This window comes from Perca flavescens, chromosome 16 (assembly GCF_004354835.1).
Source record: "Perca flavescens isolate YP-PL-M2 chromosome 16, PFLA_1.0, whole genome shotgun sequence".
NCBI lineage: Eukaryota > Metazoa > Chordata > Actinopteri > Perciformes > Percidae > Perca > Perca flavescens.
Window position 1 is genome coordinate 30687160 of NC_041346.1, and position 27568 is coordinate 30714727.

The following is a 27568-nucleotide window of genomic DNA, read 5'->3' on the forward strand; positions in this document are numbered from 1 at the left end:
GATGGGTAAGATGTTTTAAAAGAAAAAAGCAGCCCTCTGTTTGACTTAAGGTGCTGACACACCAAGGAGATAATCGGCCGTCTGACAGTCTGGCGAGGTCGGTGACTCGAGTCTGTTCGGTGTGTCCCGTGCCGTCGGCCTTCATGTGTTCAGTCGGAGGGGGGGGGCAGTTGGGACTCACCGGAAATGGGGAGCAGAATGAGGTGACTAGAGGCTCTCAAAATCTGACGAAAATCTTTTAAACTGACCTTTGTCGATCTGAAATGAAGACAGATTCAGCAACTGCATCACGGCCTATTTCTCTCTTGAAAAGGACTCTGATGAAGAATTTAACTATACATCGAAACGTTAGTCACTGTTATGCACCTTAAGAAATAAAATCAAGTAGAAGACATCCGTGTTGCACCGGCAATTTTTTGCTATTTGTGCTGTTGTGTCCTGCCTTGGTTGCACCGGGTTGTTGTGGTCTGCAGAAGGGCAGAGAACTCCCCCTTTTTTTCTATGTTTCGGTGAACTATTTTAGTCCAATACGAGATCGTATTCTGAACGAGACGCCATGACAGTCTGGCTTTGAATTCCCGGAGAAAACAAACCCACGTGATGCGTTCATCCAATCAGCTGCCGGGGGCAACAATACAGAGTAGCGCCACCTGCCGCTATGGAGACTTATTACGTTTCTCAAGTCGGGGTCGCCTCAGTGTGTCCCGGGGCAGTTTTTTTTGGACCTCGGGGACCCAACTGATCATCTCAACCGGCTTTTCTGCCGACGGTTGGCCGTCTGGTTGGTGTGTAAGCAGCTTTAGTCGGAGCACTACCAACCTGCAGAGTCGTTTGATAAGGTTAGCGGCACTCTTGGTGATCTTCTTGGGAAACTCGATCATGTCGATGCCTCTCAGGATGACGTTGTATGTCTTCATGGGATCACAGCCGGAAAAGGGAGGACTGGGAACAGACAGAGGAAACTCGGTTTTATTTATTCATCCCAGACAGGCTGTTGCATGAAGCCTTGGTACATATACAGTAGCTACCTAGGAAAAGTGATGCACTGTAATCTGATTGTATTCAAGGTATTTATTACTGTCAGCAGCACATTGACTGCTGCTGTATAAGAGTGTGAAGATCCTCGTAGGGAGGAGGTAGGGGGGATGTTTGGGTCCTAAAATACAGGGCTTTCAAGCCGGGGAGCAGAGTTCATGTCCTGGAAGAAGTTAAGGAGAAAACACAAGACTTTCACCCAGGAAACAGGTGTTCATGTCCTGGAAGAAGTTAAGGAGAAAACACAAGACTTTCACCCAGGAAACAGGTGTTCATGTCCTGGAAGAAGTTAAGGAGAAAACACAAGACTTTCACCCAGGAAACAGGTGTTCATGTCCTGGAGAAGTTAAGGAGAAAACACAAGACTTTCACCCAGGAAACAGGTGTTCATGTCCTGGAGAAGTTAAGGAGAAAACACAAGACTTTCACCCAGGAAACAGGTGTTCATGTCCTGGAAGAAGTTAAGGAGAAAACACAAGACTTTCACCCAGGAAACAGGTGTTCATGTCCTGGAAGAAGTTAAGGAGAAAACACAAGACTTTCACCCAGGAAACAGGTGTTCATGTCCTGGAAGAAGTTAAGGAGAAAACACAAGACTTTCAACCAGGAAACAGGTGTTAATGTCCTGAAGAAGTTAAGGAGAAAACACAAGACTTTCACCCAGGAAACAGGTGTTAATGTCCTGAAGAAGTTAAGGAGAAAACACAAGACTTTCACCCAGGAAACAGGTGTTCATGTCCTGGAAGAAGTTAAGGAGAAAACACAAGACTTTCACCCAGGAAACAGGTGTTCATGTCCTGGAAGAAGTTAAGGAGAAAACACAAGACTTTCACCCAGGAAACAGGTGTTCATGTCCTGGAAGAAGTTAAGGAGAAAACACAAGACTTTCAACCAGGAAACAGGTGTTAATGTCCTGAAGAAGTTAAGGAGAAAACACAAGACTTTCACCCAGGAAACAGGTGTTAAGGTGTCCTGAAGAAGTTAAGGAAAAAAACACAAGACTTTCACCCAGGAAACAGGTGTTCATGTCCTGGAAGAAGTTAAGGAGAAAACACAAGACTTTCACCCAGGAAACAGGTGTTCATGTCCTGGAAGAAGTTAAGGAGAAATCACAAGACTTTCACCCAGGAAACAGGTGTTCATGTCCTGGAAGAAGTTAAGGAGAAAACACAAGACTTTCAACCAGGAAACAGGTGTTAATGTCCTGAAGAAGTTAAGGAGAAAACACAAGACTTTCACCCAGGAAACAGGTGTTAATGTCCTGAAGAAGTTAAGGAGAAAACACAAGACTTTCAACCAGGAAACAGGTGTTAATGTCCTGAAGAAGTTAAGGAGAAAACATAAGACTTTCACCCAGGAAACAGGTGTTAATGTCCTGAAGAAGTTAAGGAGAAAACACAAGACTTTCACCCAGGAAACAGGTGTTCATGTCCTGGAAGAAGTTAAGGAGAAAACACAAGACTTTCAACCAGGGAACAGGTGTTAATGTCCTGAAGAAGTTAAGGAGAAAACACAAGACTTTCACCCAGGAAACAGGTGTTAATGTCCTGAAGAAGTTAAGGAGAAAACACAAGACTTTCTCCCAGGAAACAGGTGTTAATGTCCTGAAGAAGTTAAGGAGAAAACACAAGACTTTCACCCAGGAAACAGGTGTTCATGTCCTTGAAGAAGTTAAGGAGAAAACACAAGACTTTCACCCAGGAAACAGGTGTTCAGGTCCTGGAAGAAGTTAAGGAGAAAACACAAGACTTTCACCCAGGAAACAGGTGTTCAAGTCCTGGAAGAAGTTAAGGACTAAACACAAGACTTTCACCCAGGAAACAGGTGTTCAGGTCCTGGAAGAAGTTAAGGAGAAAACACAAGACCTTCACCCAGGATAACCTCAGTCTGGGAGAACAGGTTGGTTTCTGAGTCTCGAGGCGAAACATCGTGAAATGGCCATGCGCCCTCAGATGTTTGCTCTGTAAGTTAATCCAAAAGCAGTTATTCTGCGGACATTAATGACGACATGAAACATGATGGCGTACCTGCCACTGAGCAGCTCAAAGACCAGTATTCCCAGAGACCAGCAGTCAGCGGAGCTGTCGTGGCCTTTGTTGAGTATGATCTCCGGGGCAACATACTCGGGAGTCCCACAAAATGTCCACGTCTTCTTACCAAGACCAACTTTCTTAGCAAAGCCAAAGTCCACCTGCGTGCAATGAAACGCACGTTACAAACATTTCCTTTGTTTTAATGATATTTCTATCAGACCCACATTGTTGTTTTATAATCACAGTAAAAATAACGGACATAGCGTCCATTTTGATGCCTCGAGTTTGGCAATTTAGACGTCACCATCTTTTGGGAAATTCTTTTTTAGATAAAATGCAGCTTTAAGGAGCTTCAGCATAGAAACAGAGCGCATTTAAGTTCTGGTCCCACCGGCAAGGAAAACAACTCTCCGTTCTCCGCTGACTTGTATTGCGTGAAGGTTTCCTCCTCGTCAATTTCGTGAAACCTGCCCAAAAGCTGCTGTGTGGTGATAATCACTACCAACAATGTAAAGAACCCAGAACTTTTTGTAAGCTGGAGACCCCAGTGTGTTAGCTTAACTTACCAACATATAGTTAGGCTAAAACTGAAATGTGGATATTTGACTTGGTAACAAAATGCTTGCTGCAAACATAACATCGGACATAACGTTAGCTTAGCGCCTCCCCATTTGCTCACGTCTTTATCCACGTTTGTCTTCATAAAAGCTGAGTTTTTTGGGTCAGCAGCTTATAAAAACGTAAGTTCTGGGTTCTTTACATTGTTGGTAGTGAGTATCACACAACACAGCAGCTCTTAGGCAAGTTACTGTTGTTTGCTAGCAGACGAAATTGACGAGGAGGTAGGGCTGCTTGATTATTGAAAAAAATATAATCGCGATTATTTCGGTCAATATTGAAATCGCGATAATTTAACACAATTACTCGTTGACTTCTGAAAAGATGTTGCAATTATTGAACTTAAAAAACGGTGGAAAAATTTAAATCAACATTAAAAAACACAACTGTGATTGATACTTATATTATACTATACTTGATGAGCTAAATAATTGTTTTTCTCGATTATTCTGTTTTTGTGATCATTGGGAGCCAAAATCATAATCACGATCACATTTCGATTAATTGCACAGCCCTATGAGGAGGCACCTCTCACGCAATACAAGTCAATTTAGAGCGGAGAGTTGTTTCCTCTCCGGAGGGCGTGGCTTTTAGAGTATGACACAAAGCACTCTGCCAGAAGCTTTGTGTGTTATTTTTACAGTCTATGGTTCTAACTATGGTGTCCACACCAGCTTGGCGTATCCTCGGTGGTCCAGGATGATGTTCTCAGGTTTGAGGTCCCTGTAGATGATCCCTTTGGAGTGCAGGAAAGCCAGAGCCTCAACCACACACCCGGTGTAGAAGCGAGTGACGCCATCGTCAAACGATCCCCTGCAACAGAGAACAAAGGCTGACGCTGGCGGTCCCACCACGGCCTCTCAGAGTCGAACACTTAAACAACAAGCAGTCCCACACCTGTCTCGCAGCAGCGTCCACAGTTCTCCTCCGAGGCACGCCTCCAGCAGCATGTACAGATATTTGGAGGTTCTGAAAGTCCGATACAACCTGCAACAAATACAAAGCCTGTGTGTCTCACAATGCACGCACTTCACTTGTGTAAATTGCTGCTCACTCTGCATCTATGTCTTCAGCCACATTTCCTCTACTCCCAAGGTCCTTTATTGCCATTTTCCATTCATCCACCAAATTCCCTCGGATAAGTGTATAAATAATGCGTAAGTAATTGCGTAAATAAATAAGTGTGTAAATAAATGCATAAAAAGATGCGCAAGTAATTTCGTAAGTATATAAGTGTTTAAATAACAGGCCCTCCAGAAAAACACCATTATGCGATCACATAATTCAACGCATAATCAGCCAGAGTTCGCATATTTATGCGGGGGCCGCATTTGTTCAAATACGCCGCACTTTCGCCGCATAAATTTCCGATTTCCACGCAAAATATGCGGGGCTTGCATGATTTCATAATCCACCGCATTTAAAAAAAGTCCCTTAATATATCTCAGCAGAAAGTTAAAAAATGTTGCGTTTACTTCACACAAGAGCAGCCATTTTCCCCTGTTGCCGTGGGAACGTTATGAAGTGACGTAATTGCGTCATCGAATCACTTTTTTTTCTCTTTTTCATCAAACCGCAGTTTTTGCAAGTTCCCGCAATTTCATCGCATAAAATTGCATAAATATCCGGCATATTCTATCGCATTTTTTAAGAAAACGTGCCGCATAATCAAGGATTTTTGCCCGCAACTTCACAAAAAGATTTTCTGGAAAGACTGAAATGTAAATGTGTAAATAAGTGTGTAAGTAATTTCGTAAGTAAAATATGGCTATAAATAAGTGCGTAAGTAAGTGTGTAAATAAGTGCATTTTTTCTGTTATTTAAATGTACAATATGTAACTTTCTGCCGCTAGGGGTCTCTCAACCAAAACAATGGATGGTAAAACTGGACTTTTGATGACGTTGGGAAGTTGCGTGGAATTATGGGAGTTTTTAGTGTTAAACACCTTCGCTGCCGGTTAGAATGCATCAGTTCATGGACGAGTTTACCCATTCAAGTTTATTCACGTTATGTTTAGTAACGTTTATTCATGTTATTGTAATAAAATAGCTGCAGTTTCCCCAACATAATTACGTTTTTCTTGATTAGATTTTTATTTGTAGCTGACCAGTTAGCTAGTGAGCCAGCAAGCTAACAGTAGCCAGCAGCTAAAACACAAAATATTTCACATATCAATGTCACCTTTTGGATGGTTTCAACACCGGGGCGGACAGGGTTTGTTGTAACGCTAACTAGCTACTAAACAAGGCTGAGAGACGGGTGTGAGTGGGGATTGTCGGGGAAATCTCCGCGATAGCGAGCCAGGACGATCGATGCCTGTTGTGCAGCAGCAGAACATCTCCCAGCTGCCCGGAATTATCTCCCCTTCACTTTTCAGTAATCTTAACTTTTCGTTTTGGTGCTTAACCCACCTTTTGTCGGGTTAATTTAGCTAACCGTAAAGACAGCTAAATGCGAAGGGGGGAGAAATTCGGCAGGGAGGAGCTTTTCGGCACATACACCGGTAGCGCTACGGATTTGTAGCTACCGCTATGGACGGCCGCTGTTGTGACTCGGTGCTGGGTCTGATATGGTCTGTTTCCCGACGTTTAATTAAACTGACGTTAGCGTCGTAAGCGCCAGGCACTGGAGATAAGTTCTGGCCGGGGGTTTCTGTAATGGAAGTAGCTGGCTGATAGCGGACTGGGGGCTAACGATAACTAGCTAGCTATATGTACCGGGGTCAGCTGTCATCCCGACTGAGTCTCTCTGCGCCGTGGGAGTGAGGCAGACAGACTGGGGTGTGCTAGCTGGTTAAATTAGCATTAGATTAATCGTCTATCTATACAGCTAACATTAACGTTACTAGTAAAGTTATTCGTGGGTTACCTCAGTCCTGTTAGCTGTGGTCGAAACAGTCATACTAAAAATAACTTTATTAGTGTGTTGAACGATGTTGTAACCTCATAATGTTACCCACAAAGCATTAGCATCAACGTTAGCACATTGTAGTAACGTTAAGCTGGTATCGATATTGAACTTACAAAATAGATAAGGTCTCTGTTGTATTACTGTGATAAAAAGTGGGATGTAATTAGTCACAAAATTATGCCGTATGGCAAAAAAAAAAGCAGGATTACGGTTACAAGTATTTTTTTTTCTGTGAAATTGTATGATTTACAATTACTCCTGAACATATCATCTTGGTGCCAGTGTTCTGACGGAAGTTATAGTAACTGGAGGATGAAAGGTATATGACGCCACTGACGGGCGACTAAAGGAAACGCGCCACGTCTGAAAATAAAATAACAGATTTCTCTGGGTTTGACATTTGGTGGAAACATTTGGGATAGTGTAAGAACACAACTCATAAAAATATATAACATAGGTATGGTCATTTTTAGACATTTTAAAGCAGAAATGTTACATATGGTACCTTTAACTGTATTTTTATGGCGCCCCATCTGCTGAATATTGTACAGTGCAAGGTAAAGTCTAGGGTGACCTAGGGTCAACTCTTGCCACCACTTAGATCCTCTAAAGTGTGACATGCTCTGAAAACATTCTCAGCAACATAAGAGGCAGTGTGACCTGATGATGAAAGGACTGTGAGCCTCCATCATGATGCGGCGCTCGGACAAGATGTGGCCCTGCTGGCTGGTGTCCATGATGTGACGTTTCTTCAACACTTTCAGGGCAAACGATCGGTTGGGATCATTCTTTAGTTGGACCTGAAACACAGAACGCTCAGTACAGACAAGAATGGCACGTAACTATATGTACTATACAGAAAAGGGCTGCAACTAACGATTAATTTCTCGGTTAATCGATTTATCGCTTGGTCTATTAAATGTCAGAAAACTGTGAAAAATATCCATCCAAGTTTCGCAAAGTCCAAGCTCTTTAAAGGGTAAATATCGTTTTTTTTCACCCTTGAACCTATGTTCCTATGTTTTTTGTGTATAAATGACTGATGGGAACAACAATCTCTGACATTGGTCCAGTATTAAGCGAGATCGCTGCAGTCGGCAGCAGAGAAACAAGCTACAAGTTAATAGGGCAATTGCGCAGCTTGTATTTACCTTCACAAAAGTTCTTGTTTAGCCACTGACCGACTCAAGCAAGACTTGAAAAAAGCAAGAAAAACTCCTTTAAAGGTCCTATGACATTTTTGGTTGCTTGTTGCTTTTTGGATTCTTTTATATAGGCCTTAGTGGTCCCCTAATACTGTATCTGAAGTCTCTTTTATATAGACCTTAGTGGTCCCCTAATACTGTATCTGAAGTCTCTTTATATAGACCTTAGTGGTCCCCTAATACTGTATCTGAAGTCTCTTTTATATAGACCTTAGTGGTCCCCTAATACTGTATCTGAAGTCTCTTTTATATAGACCTTAGTGGTCCCCTAATACTGTATCTGAAGTCTCTTTCGCTTGTTTGAAAGCCATGATGTCTCTCTCTCTCTCTCTCTCTCTCTCTCATGGGTGGGCTAAATTCTCTGGGCGGGCAAAGCAGAGAAAGGGGAGGTAACCTTTCCCCTTATGATGTCATAAGGAGAAGATTCCTGATTGGTCCATCTGAGCTTTCATTTTCTCAAAGGCAGAGCAGGATACCCAGGGCTCGGTTTACACCTATCACCATTTTTAGCCACTGGGGGACCATAGGCAGGCTGGGGGGACTCATATTAATGTTAAAAACCCTCTTAAAGTGAAATGTTCACGCCATGGGCCCTCACCAGCTCCACGCGGCTGAAGCCTCCTATCCCCAGAGTGCAGATGATGTTGAAATCACTGAGAGACACTCGGGAGAAAAAATCCGCCTCTGCCTGCACACTGCGGAGAACAGCAGAGGACACAATGACAAGGAGAAAGACATTAAATGAAGGCGAGACAGGACACCAGAGGAACGGCACTATAAAATCAGCTATCTCTGTTTTCAACTTTGTGACGATGCATTTTTCCAGCTGGTCCAACAGGCTTTTGAAAGACTTTATTTAGCTTTAAGATGAGAATCTTCTCAAGTTATTTCACCAGAGACATTCTAAGCAAAAATCATTACTCGGTTACTGGAGATACTCCACAGACCTTTTCGTGTTTCACATTTCATGCTTGATTACATAGTTGGATTTTGGGGTAAACTATCCCTTTATTTGTGGTCCATAGAGGATCATTTCTGAGGTAAAAAAAATTGTGATGTCAACTTATAAAATGTGAATATTTTCTAGTTCCTTCACTCCTAAACTGAATATCTTTAAGTTGTGGACAATACAAGACATTTGAGGACGTCGTCTTGGGCTTTGCTGTCATTCCCCTCCTGTCCAGCAGATGTCCTCGGACTTTTCCTCATCCCAGTTAGACTTCCACGTCCACCTGCTCACCTGTTTCCACTTTCCTTCATCAATCCTGCAGTATTTAACCTGTAATCCATCCCTACTCTGTAACCTGTACACTGCAGCTTTCACCTGCCCTGATTGCCTGTGGATTCCACTTCTCTTTGTAAGTGTCTTTACCTCTTTCATAAATCCCTGAACTGAGCTGAGCCGGTAGAGGTTATCAAATCCATTTAGCGAAATACAAAGTGAAATGTACTGAAGTATAAAGTAGCACAACATAAAAAAAAAATGCTCAAAGTAAAGTATTAGGATAGCAGATCGGTCAGGGGATAGGACCAGAACAAATGGGGTTACGTTACGGGGAATTTTGGACACTAAACTGCACGTATACCCAAGTAAGTACTTGTAGTCAGCTACTTTCCACTAATGTGGTTAACTGAGATGAGTAAAATAGCCAGAACGGAGCAGCATATTCCATGGGCAAATAAGCGAGTAAGTAAAGTTTACTGATAAAGCACCTTTCACGGATAAACATCACAAAAGTGCTTCACAATAAAAATGAGATACAATAAATATAAAGACATCACAATGCAAGGAAAGACACAGATACATAAAATCCCTATAGTCTAAAAAGGGCTCCAGAGCTGAAAAGGAAACATTTATGAAGTTGTATTAGTGTCCGTGACCTTCTACTGTAGCGGTTACATAAACCCTTAAATACATAACCACAATATTCTTAAAAAAATAAAAATAAAATACAAATATATAGGCATATATATATTATGAAGAAACTCACTTTGCCTTGACCTCGTCACTGTCGTACTGCTTGTTGTTGACGTCGTCCAGTCCTCCAATCAGCTGCTTGAACAGCCTGGGACACAAAGATGTCTTTTTAAGTTCACGGTTGACAAATGGCAATTTTATTCATAAATATTCACAAATCCATTCACCTTTCATTACACGTAAACTCAAAGTACTTTACATCAAAAGGCAAAATATGAAAATATATAAGCATAAACATGAGAACAAAGCAAAGGAATACAGTATCATCGTCAACATAAGACAAAAAAGAACAAAAAAACTAAGTGGGACCGTACAGACACACACACACACAAAATAATGAATCAAATGCACTGAAAGAATAGTAGAGTTTTGAATGGGGACACAGTTGCGATGGAGCTCACTCACTCTCGGTCAATGACCAGGCAGGTAACGTCTCCCACAGCTGTGACGCTGGCGGTACGAACATCCTCACTGCACACAGGAAACAGGAAACAGGAATCAGACGTGCAGGCATAGTGTGTGTATGACTGGGGGACAAAAGCTGCATCTCATGTCTCTTATTTGATAGCTCCTCGATCCTCTGCCGAACCGGAAGGAAGGATTATGGAGGAGGGATCATGGAGGAGCTATAGCCGAGGATGCAGAGAGCAGCTTTCCCGGGAAGCCGTGCAGCTGAAGGAGTCGCTAACTCCGCCCAAACAGCTGACGGATTCATGAGAAGCACCTGAAGTACTCCGATCATTTACTGCAGTAAAAGTGAAAAGCCCTGCATACTGTCAGCTTAACACTTTAGGCATGTGAACAAGTGTGTGTGTGTGTGTGTGTGTGTGTGTGAATCAGAATCAGAATATCTTTATTGTCAATGTAACATACAACGAAATGAAGTGCAGTCCTCGTCAGTGCCAAACATCTATGAGGTAATATATATACCATAATAAATAATAAATACATAGTAAAAAAAAGCTACTACTGCAAACATATTATATTAATGCTAAAAACACATGGGAGACACACTCATACAGGCATCCACATTTAAAAATTGCACTTAGCCCTATTGAGGTAGATTAGTGGTAGGAACTATACTTTAGTTACTTTGTGTGTGTGTGTGTGTTCACCCTTTCAGAGCCTGCTCTCCAAACCAGTCTCCTTTAGCGAGTGTCTTCACGATCACCTGCTCGTCCCCAGGTGAGTCCTGCTGAGAGACTTTCACCTGTCGACATCACACAACACAATGTGTATTTATTAGACTGAACGCTCTGCACGCTGTTGCTTTGTGATCTGCTTGGACACGTGACACAGACACAACCAATATCACTTCATCCTTTTTGCCCAATGTTCATTTGTACATGTTTGTCTTCTAGATTTGATTTCCCAGCTGCATGTCAGATCTCACATGCACAGCACTTTTTCAGCATGGTTCGGGTTTTGTTAAAAAGTGAGATCCTTTCTGTTTAACATGAAACAGCCCAGAAAGCACCATCACAAAACTCACCAGACTCCATATAAATAATCAGGACTTTTATCATTGTAAAACACACTTCATTCAAAGTGGACAGAAACAAAATAAAACTACCAAAAGCCATCTTGGTTCATCTTTCCACTGTTCCAACAATCACCACTCTGGTTTGGTTGAAATAAACCCTTAATTCACCCATTTACATGTGGAGATATGCTGGCTCTATACACACTAAAAGTCCTGATTATTTACATGGAGTCTGGTGGAGATATGCTGGCTCTATACACGCTAAAAGTCCTGATTATTTACATGGAGTCTGGTGGAGATATGCTGGCTCTATACACGCTAAAAGTCCTGATTATTTACATGGAGTCTGGTGGAGATATGCTGGCTCTATACACGCTAAAAGTCCTGATTATTTACATGGAGTCTGGTGGAGTTTGGTGATGGTGATTTCGGGGCTGTTTCATGTTAAACTAAAAGGATCTTACTCTTTAACTAAAAGGTCTATCTCTGTAGGGATCCTTTCATAATGATGTCAGACACTTTGAATAATAATCTGAGCCTGTCAGCGGCAGAAACAGAACTTTTAGTGGACGCTCAATACTGGACCAATTTCAGAGATGGTTGTTACCATCAGTATCTCTCTCTGTTAATGTCTCTCTTTTCACCTCCTAATAAATCTACCATCCTTCTCCCTCACCTGTCCTTCGCTGATGATGAAGAATGTGTCTCCGGTGGCTCCCTGACGGATAATGTAATCACAGTCGCTGTAATGAGTCTGGGAGAGGGAGGGGGGAGGGAGAAGGGAGGGAGAGAGAGAGAGAGAGAGAGAGAGAGAGAGAGAGAGAGAGAGAGAGAGAGAGAGAGAGAGAGAGAGAGAGAGAGAGAGGAGAGAGAAGAGACAGAGGACAGAGAGAGAGAGAGGACAGAGAGAGAGGGAGAGAGAGACAGAGCGAGACAGAGAGAGAGCGCGAGACATAGAGACATAGAGAGAGAGAGACAGAGAGAGAGCAAGACAGAGAGAGGGAGAGAGAGGGAGAGAGAGACAGAGACAGAACGAGACAGAGAGAGAGAGAGAGAGAGAGAGAGAGAGAGAGACAGAGAGAGAGAGAGAGAGAGAGAGAGAGAGAGAGAGAGAGAGAGAGAGAGAGAGAGAGACAGAGAGAGAGAGACAGAGAGAGAGAGATGTGAATCATGTGTTTACCTCAGATCAGTGAACACATGATTTCTAACCATTTGTATATGTCGGATGAAGAAACAGTAACAGACAGATCCTGTGCCTGTGTGTCTGTGAGCTTATCAGAGCGGCCCAATACATCGTTGTTTTATCGCCGCCACCATATCACCTGGCGCGATAAACACGTCATTGAGAAAGGCTGCAACGTACCACCAAAGACAGAGATTTTTAGTGTTAGTTGAAAGAGTATCGGCAGAAAACTACACTTCATAATGCAACTGTCATTTTTTTAACGTTCAATTTGTTCAATGAAAGTCTCAGAACGAGACGTTGTGACAGATGAGACCCAATCAGGAGGAGAAACATTGGTGTCGGGCAATTGCACACCAGAGCAGGGGGAATGAGAGGGGAGAACGCCAGTGCAGGGGGAATGAGAGGGGAGAACGCCAGAGCAGGGGGAATGAGAGGGGGAAACATTGCAAAAGATATTCGTAGCCATGTAGATGTAGCCCTTTCTAGCTTGTTATACAAAAGGGCTTTTTGAAAAAAACATCACCTCCTCCAACACGTCAGCCAGTTTGCTGAGGATGTCCTCGGGTAGCGACTGAAACGAGGGAACGCTAAGAGAGAGAGAGAGACACAAAGAGAGAGAGACACAGAGGGAGAGAGATAGAGAGAGGTGTGAGTCATCGTCATATAGAGAGAGCTTCAGACCGTGAAGTAGAGCGTATGTGTGGGCTGAGTACCTGCGGAGGAAGTCCATGTACTGGGAATGTTTGATGAGACCTGTTCTCATCATGATGGTCTGGAAACCCTGTCGGTCAATCGCCCACAGCTTGATGTCGGTCAGCGCTACAGACAGATAGACAGACAGACAGACAGACAGACAGACATAAGGATTTTATCAGAATCCGAACAGGCTTTATTGCCTTTGAACAGACTTTGAAAAGACTAAAGTCTGACAACATCTCACATCTAAGCATCATAACATGTAAAGACTGGAGATCTTGCAGGGTCATAAATCGCAAGGCTACAACTAGATTTGTTTTAAAAAATGTAAGCAAGCTAGCTAGCTACCGCTAGCGTTAACTGATAACTTAAAGGTCCAGTGTGTGGGAATTTCTCCCATCTAGCGATGAGATCATATATCAATCAACTCTCTCTCACCACGCAGTTCAAGTAGGTATTACAGCTACGGTAGCCTTCACGCTTCAAAAAGCCATTTTGATGCTACAAAGCAATCACTTCCCGTTTGCATCCCATTGACTCCCATTCATTTTGGCGTCACTTTGAGAGCGAATAACTATACATCTGAAGCGTTTAAAGACTCTATTTGTCCGTTGTTTATTTCTAAAGAAACACAACAATGTATAAAAGGCTCCATTACCTTGTACCTCACGTTATGGCTCCGTAGCAGACGCTTTTATAAAAATAGGCTAACGATTGGGTCATAACCACAAGACTTACTGTCTCACAGTAGAAGAATTACCGTATAGTACAGGAGAAGCTCACAGGCAGTTTGGACTTCCATTAGCTGTTTAGGTTTAATTACTAATGTTAACTAGCATGTTAGTGATCAATAATTAGCCTGTGTCTATGTTATCTTCTTACATATACCTACGCTCTCCGTCTCTGTAAGATTGGGAATGATTGAGATTTCTCTCGGCACAGCTACCAGAAGACTTCACACTTTGAGACACATTGCTCACGTCACATCTACGTTGTCTCTCTCAGTTGGAGGCTGCTCAGTAAGGCTCAGCCAGCACCGGAAAAGAGACTTCTAATATCCTTCACTGGTCTCATACAGAGACACGGGATCTGCTGGTCCATTATATACTGTCTATGCCATAAACAACACTGGCTCTAGCCGTTTGCTGCTTCCTGTTTGGCGCTGGAGGGAGAGCACCCATTGGATAAAATATGCATCATGTTGTTGGAAGATCTTATATCTAGAAATCTTAACAAGTCATTTTTTTATTGGTTCCATCGGCAGATTTTTCACTTATTACAAGCACCAAAAAAAAAAGAACTTGAATCCTTTCTTATTTTGAAGTGGCCTTTTTCCAGGAACATTCATACCGTTATTTCTCTGACTGAGATTTTCAATGTAATTGCCTAAGGATGTCCATGTTGCTATAGCAACTTGAGGCATTGTGTTTATTTACATGTGAACCCATTGCTCCTGGTCCTCTCTCTAAGCTCTCAGGCACCTTCCCCCACACTCTGCCTCACCCTTCACTGTTTGCACCACCATCATCATCATCACCATCATCATTGTCCTCTCTCTGCAGCTCCCTGAGAGGGAAAAGCTTTTCAAATCGCTTTTTTCTGCAGCAAGGGCTTTATTTCACAACCACTGATTTGACACGAGGCAATCGGTTTTACTGTCCGTGTCCGTGGAGAGTTTAACTCGGAGAAAATAACCTTTGACGATGTCTTCAGGGTTATCTCAGAGAAGGGGTTTCAAACTCCCGGCGCAGGGGAGACATTCAGCCTTTATTTTATAATAAAGTAATCATTTAATTTTATAAATGCTTTCTAGTGGACAGGTTTGTATGAAAACTTATGCACGACAATTTCGTATGAACCTACGAAATTAGGCGACCGCCGGTCAGGCTGGGCAATATATCGATACTATATCAATATCGTGATATGAGACTGGATATCGTCTTAGATTTTGGATATCGTAATATCGTGAAATGACACAAGTGTTATATGTCCCTGGTTTTAAAGATGTAGCCTTTGAAACCAGGGACAGGTAACACTTGTGTCACATATCGTAATTTGTATTTGTGCAACTACAGTAAAAGTGATTTCATTTCTTGAACTTACCAGACTGTTCTAGCTTTTCTATTATTTGCGTTTACCCACTTAGTTATTATATCCACATTAATCATGATTATTTATCAAAAATCTCATCTCAATCTCATCTCGCACCAATTGTCAACCCTACAATATCGCCGAATTATCGATCTTGATGTATTTGGTCGAAAATATTGTGATATTTGATTTTTTTTCTCCATATCGCCCAGCTCTAACCGCCAATCACATTACAGTTAAAGCTTTATTGCGTTACTTTTTGATATTATTGAACGTCTGTTACATTCAAGCCATTGGCAAATGAGATGCTACAAAGCTCCACACAACTCTCTCTGTGTTCTTATGACTATGTTCAGAGCACGGTGAGGTGACCGGTCATTTCAGCGGCTGTTGCATTTTAAGTTGAGCTGACAAAAAGGTGACCCTTGTGCGGCGACGACAATTAAGATTAGGAAAAACTCAGTTCGTTTTGTCGCCTTTGCTGCTTTCGATGTTTGTTCGATGACGGTTTTGCTTTTGGAGCCCTTTTACATGTTTTTCCCCCCACTTTTACTTCTTATCTTGAACATTTCTATTTTTCTAGGCACCCCTAGCATTCGCCTACGCTGCCTTTGCCACAGGCCGGCCGTGCATGCATCAGGAAAACGTTCCAGGGGCGGGAGTGAGACGGGACACACAGGAAGAAACTCATACGAAGAGTCCAGGGTCAGACCTTGATTCATTCTTGCATGTGATGGAAGAACTGACTTGATTTCTTTAGTGCTTCTAAAGGTTTTCTCTCTTTCTCTTTCACTCACTGGGATGACATTGAACACAACAAGGACAGTCGCTGAGGCAGGCACACAGAGGAGAGAAAAGGTGAGTTCAGAACCTCATTTAAAGATGAATGGATGTTTACTTCTTTATACCTCACACAGCCCAGAGCGAGAGAGCTGTAAACAGATTCTTGTCAGAAACCTGCAGCTTTATCAGTCAGGATTTAGGCTTCCCTCTAGCACATCAAGGCGATACACAAACACACACACACACACACACACACACAGGAATTAGTTTGTCGCGGCATTTGAAGTCAATCCATCACCCGAAACTCGAATGTCAGCCAGGAAAATAAAAAGGCTTTGAAATGCAAAGTGTAAACATGAAGAAAGATGCAACATTAACAGACAGGTGAAGATTGAAAGTGTTTTTTTTTTTCAACCCTATTTTCCCATGTTTTTGTGATAGGAACAACAATCTGTGAAATTGTTCCAGTATTTAGTGTCTTTGTGCTGTGACTTCACGTCTATTTACGTCTTTGCATTGACTTTGTATGGAATCGGGCCGCCAAATTGCATGAAATGCGAAATGGTGTGAACACGCCATTATTAGTGCTGTCAAACGATATTTAAAAATATTTAATCGCCATTAATCGCATTAAAGTCATAGTTAACTCACAATTAATCGCACATTTTTATCTATTCTAAATGTCCCTTGATTACTTTTTGTCCCATTATTTTTTTTCTCATGTTAATGCTCTTATCAACATGAAAAAGTGGATTGGCTTGCTTTGTGCTTTTGTTGCCTGGCTTTGACGAGGGGGGCAGAGAATTGGCATCAGCTGTGTGCTCGGTCATCAGCTGTGTGCTCGGTCATCAGCTGTGTGCTCGGCCATCAGCTGTGTGCTCGGCCATCAGCTGTGTGCTCGGTCATCAGCTGTGTGCTCGGTCATCAGCTGTGTGCTCGGCCATCAGCTGTGTGCTCGGTCATCAGCTGTGTGCTCGGTCATCAGCTGTGTGCTCGGCCATCAGCTGTGTGCTCGGCCATCAGCTGTGTGCTCGGCCATCAGCTGTGCGCTCGGTCATCAGCTGTGTGCTCGGCCATCGGCTGTGTGCTCGGTCATCAAGTGGTATTTCAGACTGGACGTGCTGCGATGATAGCTTGGTCTTGTCAATGGAACCATTTGGCAACTTTTTTAAAGTAAACTTTCCATTCAGAATCTTAGGCCGGTTACACACTGCCTGTGTAGCGTGAGCGTGGCGTTTTTGTTCCGTGTCAGCTGCATGTCTTTACACACCAGAAATGTCTTTTAATTACATTTATATATCTGCATTTATATCAAAACCTCGAGACTTTCAAACATCAACATGTCATTTATTAATATGTATTTGTGTCTAAATGACATGCGTTTTCGATGCACGTGTCACGCAGGCAGTGCGTAAGCTCTAACCTGTTAACATCAGTCTGTAACCGGCCTTAGTGCCGTCCATTTTGGCGTCTCGCGCTCGCCATCCACTCAAAACGTAGCGTTAGCTTGCTACTCTTTGCCCGGCTCGCGAGCCCAAACCAGTGTGTGCAGCGTGCCTGTTGTTTTGTTTCCGGTCTAGCTAGATCCGGTGTGGTGTTGTAGTTTTTCTAACGTTACTAATTGTTGCAACAGCTTGTGAAAAAAACTACAAAGTTTGCTAGGCCAAAAAGAACGTTAATCTTGCGATAAAAAAATTGGCACCATTAAAATGGGTTTGCGTTAACGCCGTTAATATAGCGTTTAACTGACAGCACTGGCCATTATTCTTCCTCACCTTACTTCCTGCTCTGCTCCCGTCAGAACTACTACGGCCACTAGAGGGCGACGCCACTAGAAACCTAAATATAGGTCAGAATGATGTTTGAACAAACTACCTAAAAGACTAGTTGGACATTTCTTCGCTTTCTTGCTGCGAGTTACACAAGCAGGTTGATACCGCTCTAATGTCTGTGCGGTAAATATGAAGCTGCCGCCAGTTAGCTTAGCAAAAAGAAACGGGGGTAGGGGGAAACAGCTAGCCTGGCTCTGTTCAAAGGTAACACTGCACATCAGCCTTTAAAGGGCCAGTGCACCAAAATCCCACACACTTAAAATAATCTCCCTGATAGTATCGATATATGCTGATAGTTTCTGCTTTATTTACTCAGAGACTGACATCTAAAATCCTAAGATTTCGTTGGAAAAATACATTTGAAAAATCAAACGGAATGTCTTTCCTAAAAGCGTGAAAAAAAATGTGTTTTTGTGTGCGTTTGTTTGGGTGAACCGGACTTTTGAAGGAGCTCCACAGTTTAAGCGGCATCGAGGAAGACTTATGGACGAATGGGAGTTTATTAATCAGAACAGAGAACTACACTGTGCAGGGGTGATGTCTGTGGCCGACCCCAAGTTTCCATTAGTTGTTGCCTGGATAAATAAATACTTTACTGCACCATTAAAGCTTTTTCACAGCCTGGATTTATTTCATTTCCAGCAGCACTGATGGATGTAAAGTGGCCTTCACCGGGGTCATTGTTTGGACAAACACGTAAGCCATTTTCAGAATTTCTGAACATCAAATTGAGAGAAAATGATTGGCTTTTTGTCGGGAACGGCTGAGTTGCTAGTTCAAGTGTGTAATAATGAAAAAGTGTGCGTTTACCTGTGACAGTTGCTGTGCGAGTGCAGTTGTACAGGATGGCCAGCTCTCCAAACACTTTTGCCGGACCGATGGTGCACAGCTTCTTTCCTTGTTTAGTCACCTCGACCATTCCCTCTGTGAAAACACATCGAAACGCAACATGCTAATCAGGAGTGTAGTGCTATTTAAGTACCTGAGCGCACCTATGGCGCGCGCCTGCGTGCACATGCACGGTTAAATTGTGGCTTCTTTCAAAGGTTGTGTAACCACTGTATCTACGGTGGCAAGTTTACATGCATTAGTCAACCAGAACTAGTTGGCTTTTAGCTTAGCTATAGACTGAGACAGAAACTCAAAGACTGACTTGTCAGTTGGAGCATTTTACTCGATGCAAAGTCTTTATCAAGATTCAAAATCCTTTATTAATCCCACAATGGGGAAATTCCCACTGTGGCAGCAGCACAGTCACAAGTTTTATTGCACGTTTTATCAGTCCTGGTGTGTGTTTTGTGTCCCTGTGGTCTACTGGGAGCAGTGCTGATTGTAGAGTCTGACAGCAGCAGGCAGGAAAGACCTGCGGTATCTCTCCGTGACGCAGCGCGGCAGCCTGTCACCGAAGGAGCTGTTCAGTCCTGACAGTGTCCTGCATTGGGTGGGAGGAGTCGTCCATCATGGAGGATAATTTAGCCACTATCCTCCTGTCTCGCACAACCTCTACGGCATCAACGGGGCAACCAAGAACAGAGCTGGCCTTCTTAATCAGCCTGTCCAGTCTTTTCCTGTCTGCCACTGCAATGCCACTGTCCCAGCAGACCACTGCATAGAGAATGGCTGATGCCACCACAGAGTCATAGAATGTCCTCAGGAGTCTCCTCAGCAGCTACAGTCTGCTCTGGCCTTTTTTGTAAAGTGCTGTGGTGTCCAGTCCAGTTTATTGTTCAGGTGAACACCCAGGTACTTATATGATTTAACCATATCAATGTCCGTATGACGTTCCATTTCTGGGATTGCTCCGGTGCCACTGGAAATTCTGCCGAATGTCGCGCTTTTCAGCCGATGTGCGTCCCCTTCCTCGGTCTCTGTGTTGGGGTTCTAACCTCCGGTGGATTTGTGAGGACTATGGTTAACTGCTCCTCAGATCTCTGCAGGGTAAATCCAGACAGCTAGCTAGACTATCTGTCCAATCTGAGTTTTCTGTTGCACGACTAAAACTACTTTTGAACGTACACGTTCCACCAAAACAAGTTCCTTCCTGAGACTATTTAGCAGAGGCACCGTGGCTCCGTCTGGAGCTTAGCCCCGCCCAAGATGATTGTGATTGGTTTAAAGAAATGCCAATAAACCAGAGCATGTTTTTCTCCCATCCAGGAGTGTTGTGTAGACTAGCCAGACCTTCCTCCGCAGCGCTGTGGAGGAAGGTCTGGCAAAGCAAGAGTACTCGATGCATGAGGTGAAGTCAACCAACACGCCTTTAATGTCAAACAACTTTGCCATGTTTGTTTGACAGGGAAACTTTTCTCATGAGAAACCAATCTGAGTATGTGTCAGAATGGCTGCCAAGGAGGACGTATTCATCTTCCTGAAAATGTAACGAAATGTACCTGATATTGTCATCAACAAACCTAAAGATGATAAGGTAACTGTTAACCCATTTCATGCTGTGAATGCAATATATTAACTTTAGCCACATAACGTCAGCAGGACTCAGTAAAAAGCCCCAAAAATGCACAAGATTTGAATTAGTTTTTACAGGTGTTATATCCTTTATTAAACATTAAAAAGCCAAAACAATACACAATATTTAATGTAAAGTTGAAGCTAAAACAGTATTTAAATTATGTATTTAAATTTGTTATATATCAGTATTTTAGGGGCACCCCAGATGCCAGAATGCTAACATTTTTTTCCCTGTTTTCTTTTAGAGAGCAGAGCACTTTAAAAAGCAAAGGAAATGACACAAAAACTGTTAAATTCAAGTTTAAAACTGTGAATACATTTCATAAATTGCATACGAATATGTAGACAATAGAGAAAATAACTTTTTACAGGTGTAAAACATTAAAAAGCCAAAACAATGGACATGATTTCATGTAACAATGAAACTAAAACTGTATTTTACAGGATAGTTATTTTCCAGTATGTTTTTGGTGCCCCAGCTGCCGAAATATTACCAATTTTTCAGTTGTTTTTTTTTTGACAGAGCTGACTGTTTTATCACTGTACACCCAAACCCCAGCCAGACAATGACCTCACCATGATATCATCTTAACTATCGCCACATTATGTGTCTCCTCCTGCGATCTTCTCCACATTTGTACTTTGTGTCACATAATGCCTCTGATGGAGGCTCTTGTTTACTCCGGCTGGTGCCGGCTATTTTGTAATCTTGTGTTGCCTGCTCCCCGATAAATGAGCTGTCTGTCCGTATCAAAGCAAGTCAACGTTTCACCTTGGATTACTTCAGTCTCACTGAGCAGAGCCGGCTGTGGTCCACAAACAGGATTGTTTTTCTTGCTATAGTGGCAGCGTTGGTGGTCTATATGTCCGTTCAACACATCAATACTGATAGCTACCACACAGAAATGTCCAGTAAATGGATGTTAATCGTCCCCCAGAGGATAGACACTGATGGTTTTGGTGATCCACCAACTTTTTCTCTGTCATGGCACAATTAAATCCATCCTTGTGTCTTTGTAAAAGCAAAAGCAGTGCTGGAAGAAGTATTTATATACTTTACTGCAGTAAAAGTACTAATACCACACTGTGAAAATGCTCCACTACAAGTCAAAGTCCTGAGTGGACAAGTTAGCTGTTAGTAGCTAATGTTAGCTATGTGGGAGCAAGCTAAGGCATTTAAAAACATAATGCTGCATCTTTCTGACTTTTAGCTTAGCTAACAGTAACATAGTTAACCTAAAACTGACATTTGGATGTTTGACTTGGCAACAAAATGCTTGCTGCATGCCTAACGTCGGACATAACGTTAGATTAGTGTCTCTATTTTTTGTCTTGCTGATTCCTCACGTCTGTTTCCACTTTTGTCTTCATGAAAGCTCAGTATTTTGGGTCGGCAGCTTATAAAAACTTAAGTTCTGGGTTCTTTATATTGTTGGTATTGCATCCCACCACGCAGCAGCTTTAGGCATGTTTCTGTTGTTCGCTAGCAGACGAAATTGACAAGGAGGAAACTTTCACGCAATACAAGTCAATGGAGAGCGGAGAGTTGTTTTACACACCGGTGGGGGCGGGTCTTAATGTGATTTGTCTCTATCCTTCAGTTTATCACAAACATTAACACCACATCTGGAGAAACAGGGTTTTTACTGGACAGGGAGTATAGAAAACACTGTCATCTGCAAAGAAAAGTAGCTGCAGATTCCCCCAACAATATAACTGCTTACAAGTCCAGCTGAAATGATGAGCCCGTTAAACATGCAACTGTTTGGATCCTTTCCACTTTCTAAAATGGGAGGATTTTTCTTTACTTTCAATACTTTAACTACATTTTCCTGATGATACTTACAAACTTTTACTGAAGTTACATTTTCAATGCAGGACTTTTACTTGTAACGGAGTATAAAACTGTAAAAACAGTGTGGTATTAGTATTTTTACTAATGTAAAGTATCTAAATACTTCTTCCACCACTGCAGAAAATGTCCATTACAATATCTTAAATATACATGTGATTGGCCAATGGCGTGCAGAGACAAAGCGCGAGTCTTACCCTCCAGGACGTAGACGGTGGAGCCGTCGTCTCCCTCCTGGATGACGCAGCAGCCTTTGGTCAGGCTGGTGGGATGCATGCAGTCCATGATGGTCAGGATCTGCACACACCAGTCAACATGGGTTTATAAAACACACACACACACACACACACACACACACACACACACACACACACACACACACACATGGGAGGGTTGGTTTTGTTTGTTGGTTAAAAGCAGCTGAGGTTACCTGCCCGTGTTCCAGATGTTTCATGAAGTCATTGTCCATTAGAGCCCTCTGGATCAGCTCACTGGACCTGCAAATACAGACAATTTAAATACATTTTATCCAGTGTGTGTGTCTGCGTTAGAGCTGCAAAGATACATTACATCCATTAGTTGGCAAATACTCAATTAATCACCAACTGTTTTGACTATTTTGAGTCATTTTTTCCCCAAAAACCCTAAAACCATTCACTTTACTTTGATATAAAACAGAAAAAAGCAAGAAATCTTCATTTTTGAGGAGCTTAAAACTGGATTTTTTTGCACAACAAATTACTTGAAACAAGTCAATGTGGCTCTGGTCTTGTGTAGATCAGTAGTCAACTATTTAATCGGCAACAATTTTTATAATCAAGTCATTTCTTTATAAAACTTCTCTGATTCATGCGTATCTGTCTATGTCTGTATGTGTGCATGTCGAGTGCGTGCATGTGTGTGTGTGCATGCATGTGTGTGCTTACTCCTTGTTCTTGTCGTAGCTTTTGAGTGTGACGTCAGTGAGCTGGGAGGGGTCTATGGCAGTGGGCTCTGCAGAGATGGCCTGTCTCTTCATGCGCTGAGGCTCATCAGGTGCTGCTGGAGTCTGAACTGCTTCTCCTTTAGACACAAACAGAGAGATGATGGTTAAACAGAACAACTGGTTATCACACGAGAGTGTCCTGCACCAAATTTCGTAAGGAGGCAGGTTGGGGGGCGGGGATGGGTCAGACAAACAGGACTTTCACCCAGGAGACCGGGGTTCATGTCCAGTTTGAAAAGAAAAGGAAACAAAGTTTTGTTTTTCCTTGACAAACGTCACGTTTTATGAGTCTATATCGATGGCGGTTTGTTAAAGGGATTGGTCCAATGCCACCATATGTCCGTAATTTCCGGCCGGATGTGCGTCCCCTTCCTGTGTCTTTGTGGTGGCGTTCTAACCTCCGCTGGATTTGTGAGGACTATGGTTAACTGCTCCTCAGATCTCTGCAGGGTAAATCCAGACAGCTAGCTAGACTATCTGTCCAATCTGAGTTTTCTGTTGCACGACTAAAACTACTTTTGAATGTACACATGTTCCACCAAAACAAGTTCCTTCCTGAGACTATTTAGCAGAGGCACCGTGGCTCCGTCCGGAGCTTAGCACCGCCCAAGACGATTGTGATTGGTTTAAAGAAATGCCAATAGACCAGACCACGTTTTTCTCCCACCTTAGGATGCTGTGTGGACTAGACAGACCCTCCTCCGCAGCGCTGTAGAGGAAGGAATGGCAAAGCCAGACAACGTTCTGCGTCACGTGGTAACCTTCAGGAAGTGAAGTAAGGTCTGATTTGATGCCAAACCTCCATCTTTTTAATCAACTTAACTCAGTAGTTGGTGTCTAACCCCAACCAAACTGGGACCGTTTCACAACGTTAACGACGTGTTTGGAACCACGACCGTTACCTTCTCTGGTTTAGATACGAGGATGTATTTCCTGCCACCGCTAGGCATTTAAAGCTACAGACACAGAAATGGCACATCCTAAGGAAAGCTCATTGTGGGACTGGCTCTAGTGGCTGTAATTCTGCACCAAGGCTGAATTTCGTGAAAGAGACTTCAGATACAGTATTAGGGGACCACTAAGGCCTTTATAAAAGAGACTTCAGATACAGTATTAGTGGACCACTAAGGTCTATATGAAAGAGACTTCAGATACAGTATTAGGGGACCACTAAGGTCTATATAAAAGAGACTTCAGATACAGTATTAGGGGACCACTAAGGTCTATATGAAAGAGACTTCAGATACAGTATTAGGGGACCACTAAGGCCTATATAAAAGAGACTTCAGATACAGTATTAGGGGACCACTAAGGTCTATATAAAAGAGACTTCAGATACAGTATTAGGGGACCACTAAGGTCTATATAAAAGAGACTTCAGATACAGTATTAGGGGACCACTAAGGTCTATATAAAAGAGACTTCAGATACAGTATTAGGGGACCACTAAGGTCTATATAAAAGAGACTTCAGATACAGTATTAGGGGACCACTAAGGTCTATATAAAAGAGACTTCAGATACAGTATTATGGGACCACTAAGGTCTATATAAAAGCATCCAAAAAGCAGCATGTCATGGGACCTTTAAAATACCTTCAACTGTTCTATGATACTACTTTGCTATATACTAAGTGCCCCTGGAGTTCTCGCTCTTGTTGCCCACTTCTCCCATGTTGGTAATCCAGCACAGCACCTTATAACCTTTAAGTTGCAACGGAGCAAAGGTGCAGCTGGGGATGCAGAGGCTGGTGGACAAGAATAATATATCAGATCCCTCTTGAGGAAACATAAACCCTCACATATTCATGTCCGGAAGCAGCTGTGCTGTAGGAGGAGAGAAGCCGAAGCAAAAGCAACAGTGAAGAAAAAGTAACTATTTTTTAATTCTCATATGTTGTAGGTTCTTCTAACTCCTGATATCATGTCGTTTTTTTTTTTTTTTCCAACCCTGGGGGCGGTGAGGTTCACATTCAAGTTTATTTTTCTCACAACTGTAAAGAAAATAGAGTTTAAATGGAATGTTTTCAGGACCAGGGCACGCAATGGACAAGATAAAACAGTGTGTGGGTGCATCATGAATATTTAATAATACACTCTTGGTGCATATTTATAGGAATTATTATTAAGCTGGTAAATTAATGATTTAGCATTTCACCAAAGCTGTTCTTCTGGAAGTTTGGAGAAGGTTTAAAGATAGTATGTCGGAATGTTTAGCCAGACACCAAAGTAGGAGATTGTTTCACATTTTAGTCAGTCAGTTTAATTTTTTTACAGGTTGGGAAGTATGGAGAAGGTTTAACGAGAGTATTGCCGTTTAACCAGACACCAAACTAAGATATGTTTTCATATTTATTCATGTACTTACTGTTCCATTGTGGCATCCTCCTCCTTCCACAGTTAAAATACACTCGTCCACACAAAAAGTACTTTGGACTAAAGATGTTCCAGCCCACAAAATGGCAGTGTAATCTTTTACACATATACACTGAATCTATTTCACTGTTAACTCCACTATTACTTTTCATTTTTCCATACTCAATACTGTAGAGGCAATTCGGTCGGTGTCTAAAAAGTATTGAATTCGTTACCCAGCCCTACTTGCGCCAGATTATCTCTTCACACATCGCTCTAGAATCAATGTGGGCGTCACTCTACAGAAAGCTGAGTTTGTTCTGAACATTTTGATGTGAAACACACGGCTATCAGTTATACGCAAATACCCTAAAAATTGAGAATTTAATAAGATGTGTGAAAATGCCCTTCTAGACCTCAGAGGGGTTAAAAAGGTCAGGGTAACGCACCTGTGCTTGGCGTGTCGGCGGCGTTGGCTGCGTGCCGCGAGGCGCTGCGGTGTCGGTCCAGCTCGACCTGCAGCTGTCGGATCAGGTCGTCCTTGGTGTCCAGCTCCAGCTCCAGCTCGTCGATCAGGGAGTCTCTCTGCCGCAGCTCCTCGATCTTCAGCTGCAGAGCCAGCTGCAGGTCCCGCAGCGTGCCGCCGCCGCCGCTCTTAGACATCGCCATGTACACGTACATCCACAGGTTTACTGCGGGAAGAGAGAGAGGAGACACACACTGAGGGCAATCTGAGCGCACGGCATGAAGCGCCTGGTGCAGGTGCGTTTAGGGCCCGGCGCATGGACCCAAGGGTTGTACTTGGTGTCTTCATTAATCAGAGGTGTGTTTTGGGCGTAACATGCAATCAACCAATCAGAGATAATCTCCCATTCCCTTTAAAAGCCAGGCGCGTTTGGACCTTGGAGCATTGCTATTATGATGGGGGCAAAGATGGGCGCAGATACAGTATTAGGGGACCACTAAGGTCTATATAAAAGAGACTTCAGATACAGTATTAGGGGACCACTAAGGTCTATATAAAAGAGACTTCAGATACAGTATTAGGGGACCACTAAGGTCTATATAAAAGAGACTTCAGATACAGTATTAAGGGACCACTAAGGTCTATATAAAAGAGACTTCAGATACAGTATTAGGGGACCACTAAGGTCTATATAAAAGAGACTTCAGATACAGTATTAGGGGACCACTAAGGTCTATATAAAAGAGACTTCAGATACAGTATTAGGGGACCACTAAGGTCTATATAAAAGAGTCTTCAGATACAGTATTATGGGACCACTAAGGTCTATATAAAAGAGACTTCAGATACAGTATTAGGGGACCACTAAGGTCTATATAAAAGAGACTGTAATCCCCCCCCCTAATGTTGAACCCAAAGTCACGCCCTTGGCCGCATCGTTATCTCAAGCAGGCTGAACCCTAGAGGAGCCGAGCCGAGCCGAGCCGAGCCGTGACACATTAATCTAACCAGATGAAGTTGTGTGGGCTCTGCACTAGCATTTTAAATACTCCATATACAAAGACATGTAATAATTTACTTTTTGTACTTATCATAATATATATACCATAATATACCACCAATGCCACCCTGTAGTAATCAGTTATTAAATATCTGTAGGCCAGGTCTTCTCAAACACAAAGTTGTTCCCTTGCCTTGTGCTTTTTGCGCATTTTCTCTCCGTAAAAGTACCCAGTGAATATTGTATCAACACTCCACATTCAGTTCATAATCACACTGTAGTTTTCAGTGTTTAATCCGAAGCGTTACGCCATACATTCTTCGTCATCTACTCACTTTTTCCCCCCCCAGAGTGAAGTGCGGATGGAAAAAAAATCCCCGCTGCAGTCCAAGAATCCAGCCGGTCCGCGGTAGGTTTGGGTCGTAACGCGATCGGGCTTTTAATTTGAAATTAATTCACCAATTCTTATAGCTACTCGTGAACGAGCGCGTGCAGGTGATTACATGGTTGTTGTTGGTGGAGTAGCCTATAAAACAGCAGCAGAGATGAAGCAGAGTCACGGAGACACGGAGCTCAACCAGAACGAAGCGACCCG

General features: G+C 42.7%; 1 protein-coding gene and 1 long non-coding RNA gene across 3 annotated transcripts in view; one reads left to right on the forward strand and one right to left on the reverse strand.

The window, feature by feature from the left end:
* LOC114571185 (cGMP-dependent protein kinase 1) overlaps positions 1 to 26274 on the reverse strand; it is a 29404-nt gene extending 3130 nt beyond the window's left edge. The window contains exons 1-17 of one of the 2 annotated variants that reach the window (XM_028602031.1): positions 25957 to 26274; positions 23096 to 23231; positions 22600 to 22666; positions 22367 to 22466; positions 18662 to 18775; positions 13163 to 13268; positions 12973 to 13036; positions 11940 to 12017; positions 10896 to 10990; positions 10186 to 10251; positions 9794 to 9868; positions 8401 to 8497; positions 7258 to 7397; positions 4584 to 4673; positions 4358 to 4499; positions 3063 to 3226; positions 820 to 942 (exon numbers count right to left, since the gene is read on the reverse strand). In XM_028602031.1, coding sequence (XP_028457832.1) covers positions 820 to 942; positions 3063 to 3226; positions 4358 to 4499; positions 4584 to 4673; positions 7258 to 7397; positions 8401 to 8497; positions 9794 to 9868; positions 10186 to 10251; positions 10896 to 10990; positions 11940 to 12017; positions 12973 to 13036; positions 13163 to 13268; positions 18662 to 18775; positions 22367 to 22466; positions 22600 to 22666; positions 23096 to 23231; positions 25957 to 26188 — 1889 coding nt within the window. In that variant the 5' untranslated portion in view covers positions 26189 to 26274. The remainder of the gene's footprint in view (positions 1 to 819; positions 943 to 3062; positions 3227 to 4357; positions 4500 to 4583; positions 4674 to 7257; positions 7398 to 8400; positions 8498 to 9793; positions 9869 to 10185; positions 10252 to 10895; positions 10991 to 11939; positions 12018 to 12972; positions 13037 to 13162; positions 13269 to 18661; positions 18776 to 22366; positions 22467 to 22599; positions 22667 to 23095; positions 23232 to 25956) is intronic. The other variant, XM_028602032.1, reaches the window with a different exon arrangement.
* Positions 9100 to 18384, forward strand: LOC114571201 (uncharacterized). Its single transcript, XR_003694623.1, has 6 exons — positions 9100 to 9160; positions 10349 to 10697; positions 10904 to 10965; positions 15820 to 15941; positions 16058 to 16094; positions 18300 to 18384. It is a non-coding gene; the product is annotated as an uncharacterized LOC114571201 (long non-coding RNA).
* Positions 26275 to 27568: the final 1294 nt, after the last annotated feature.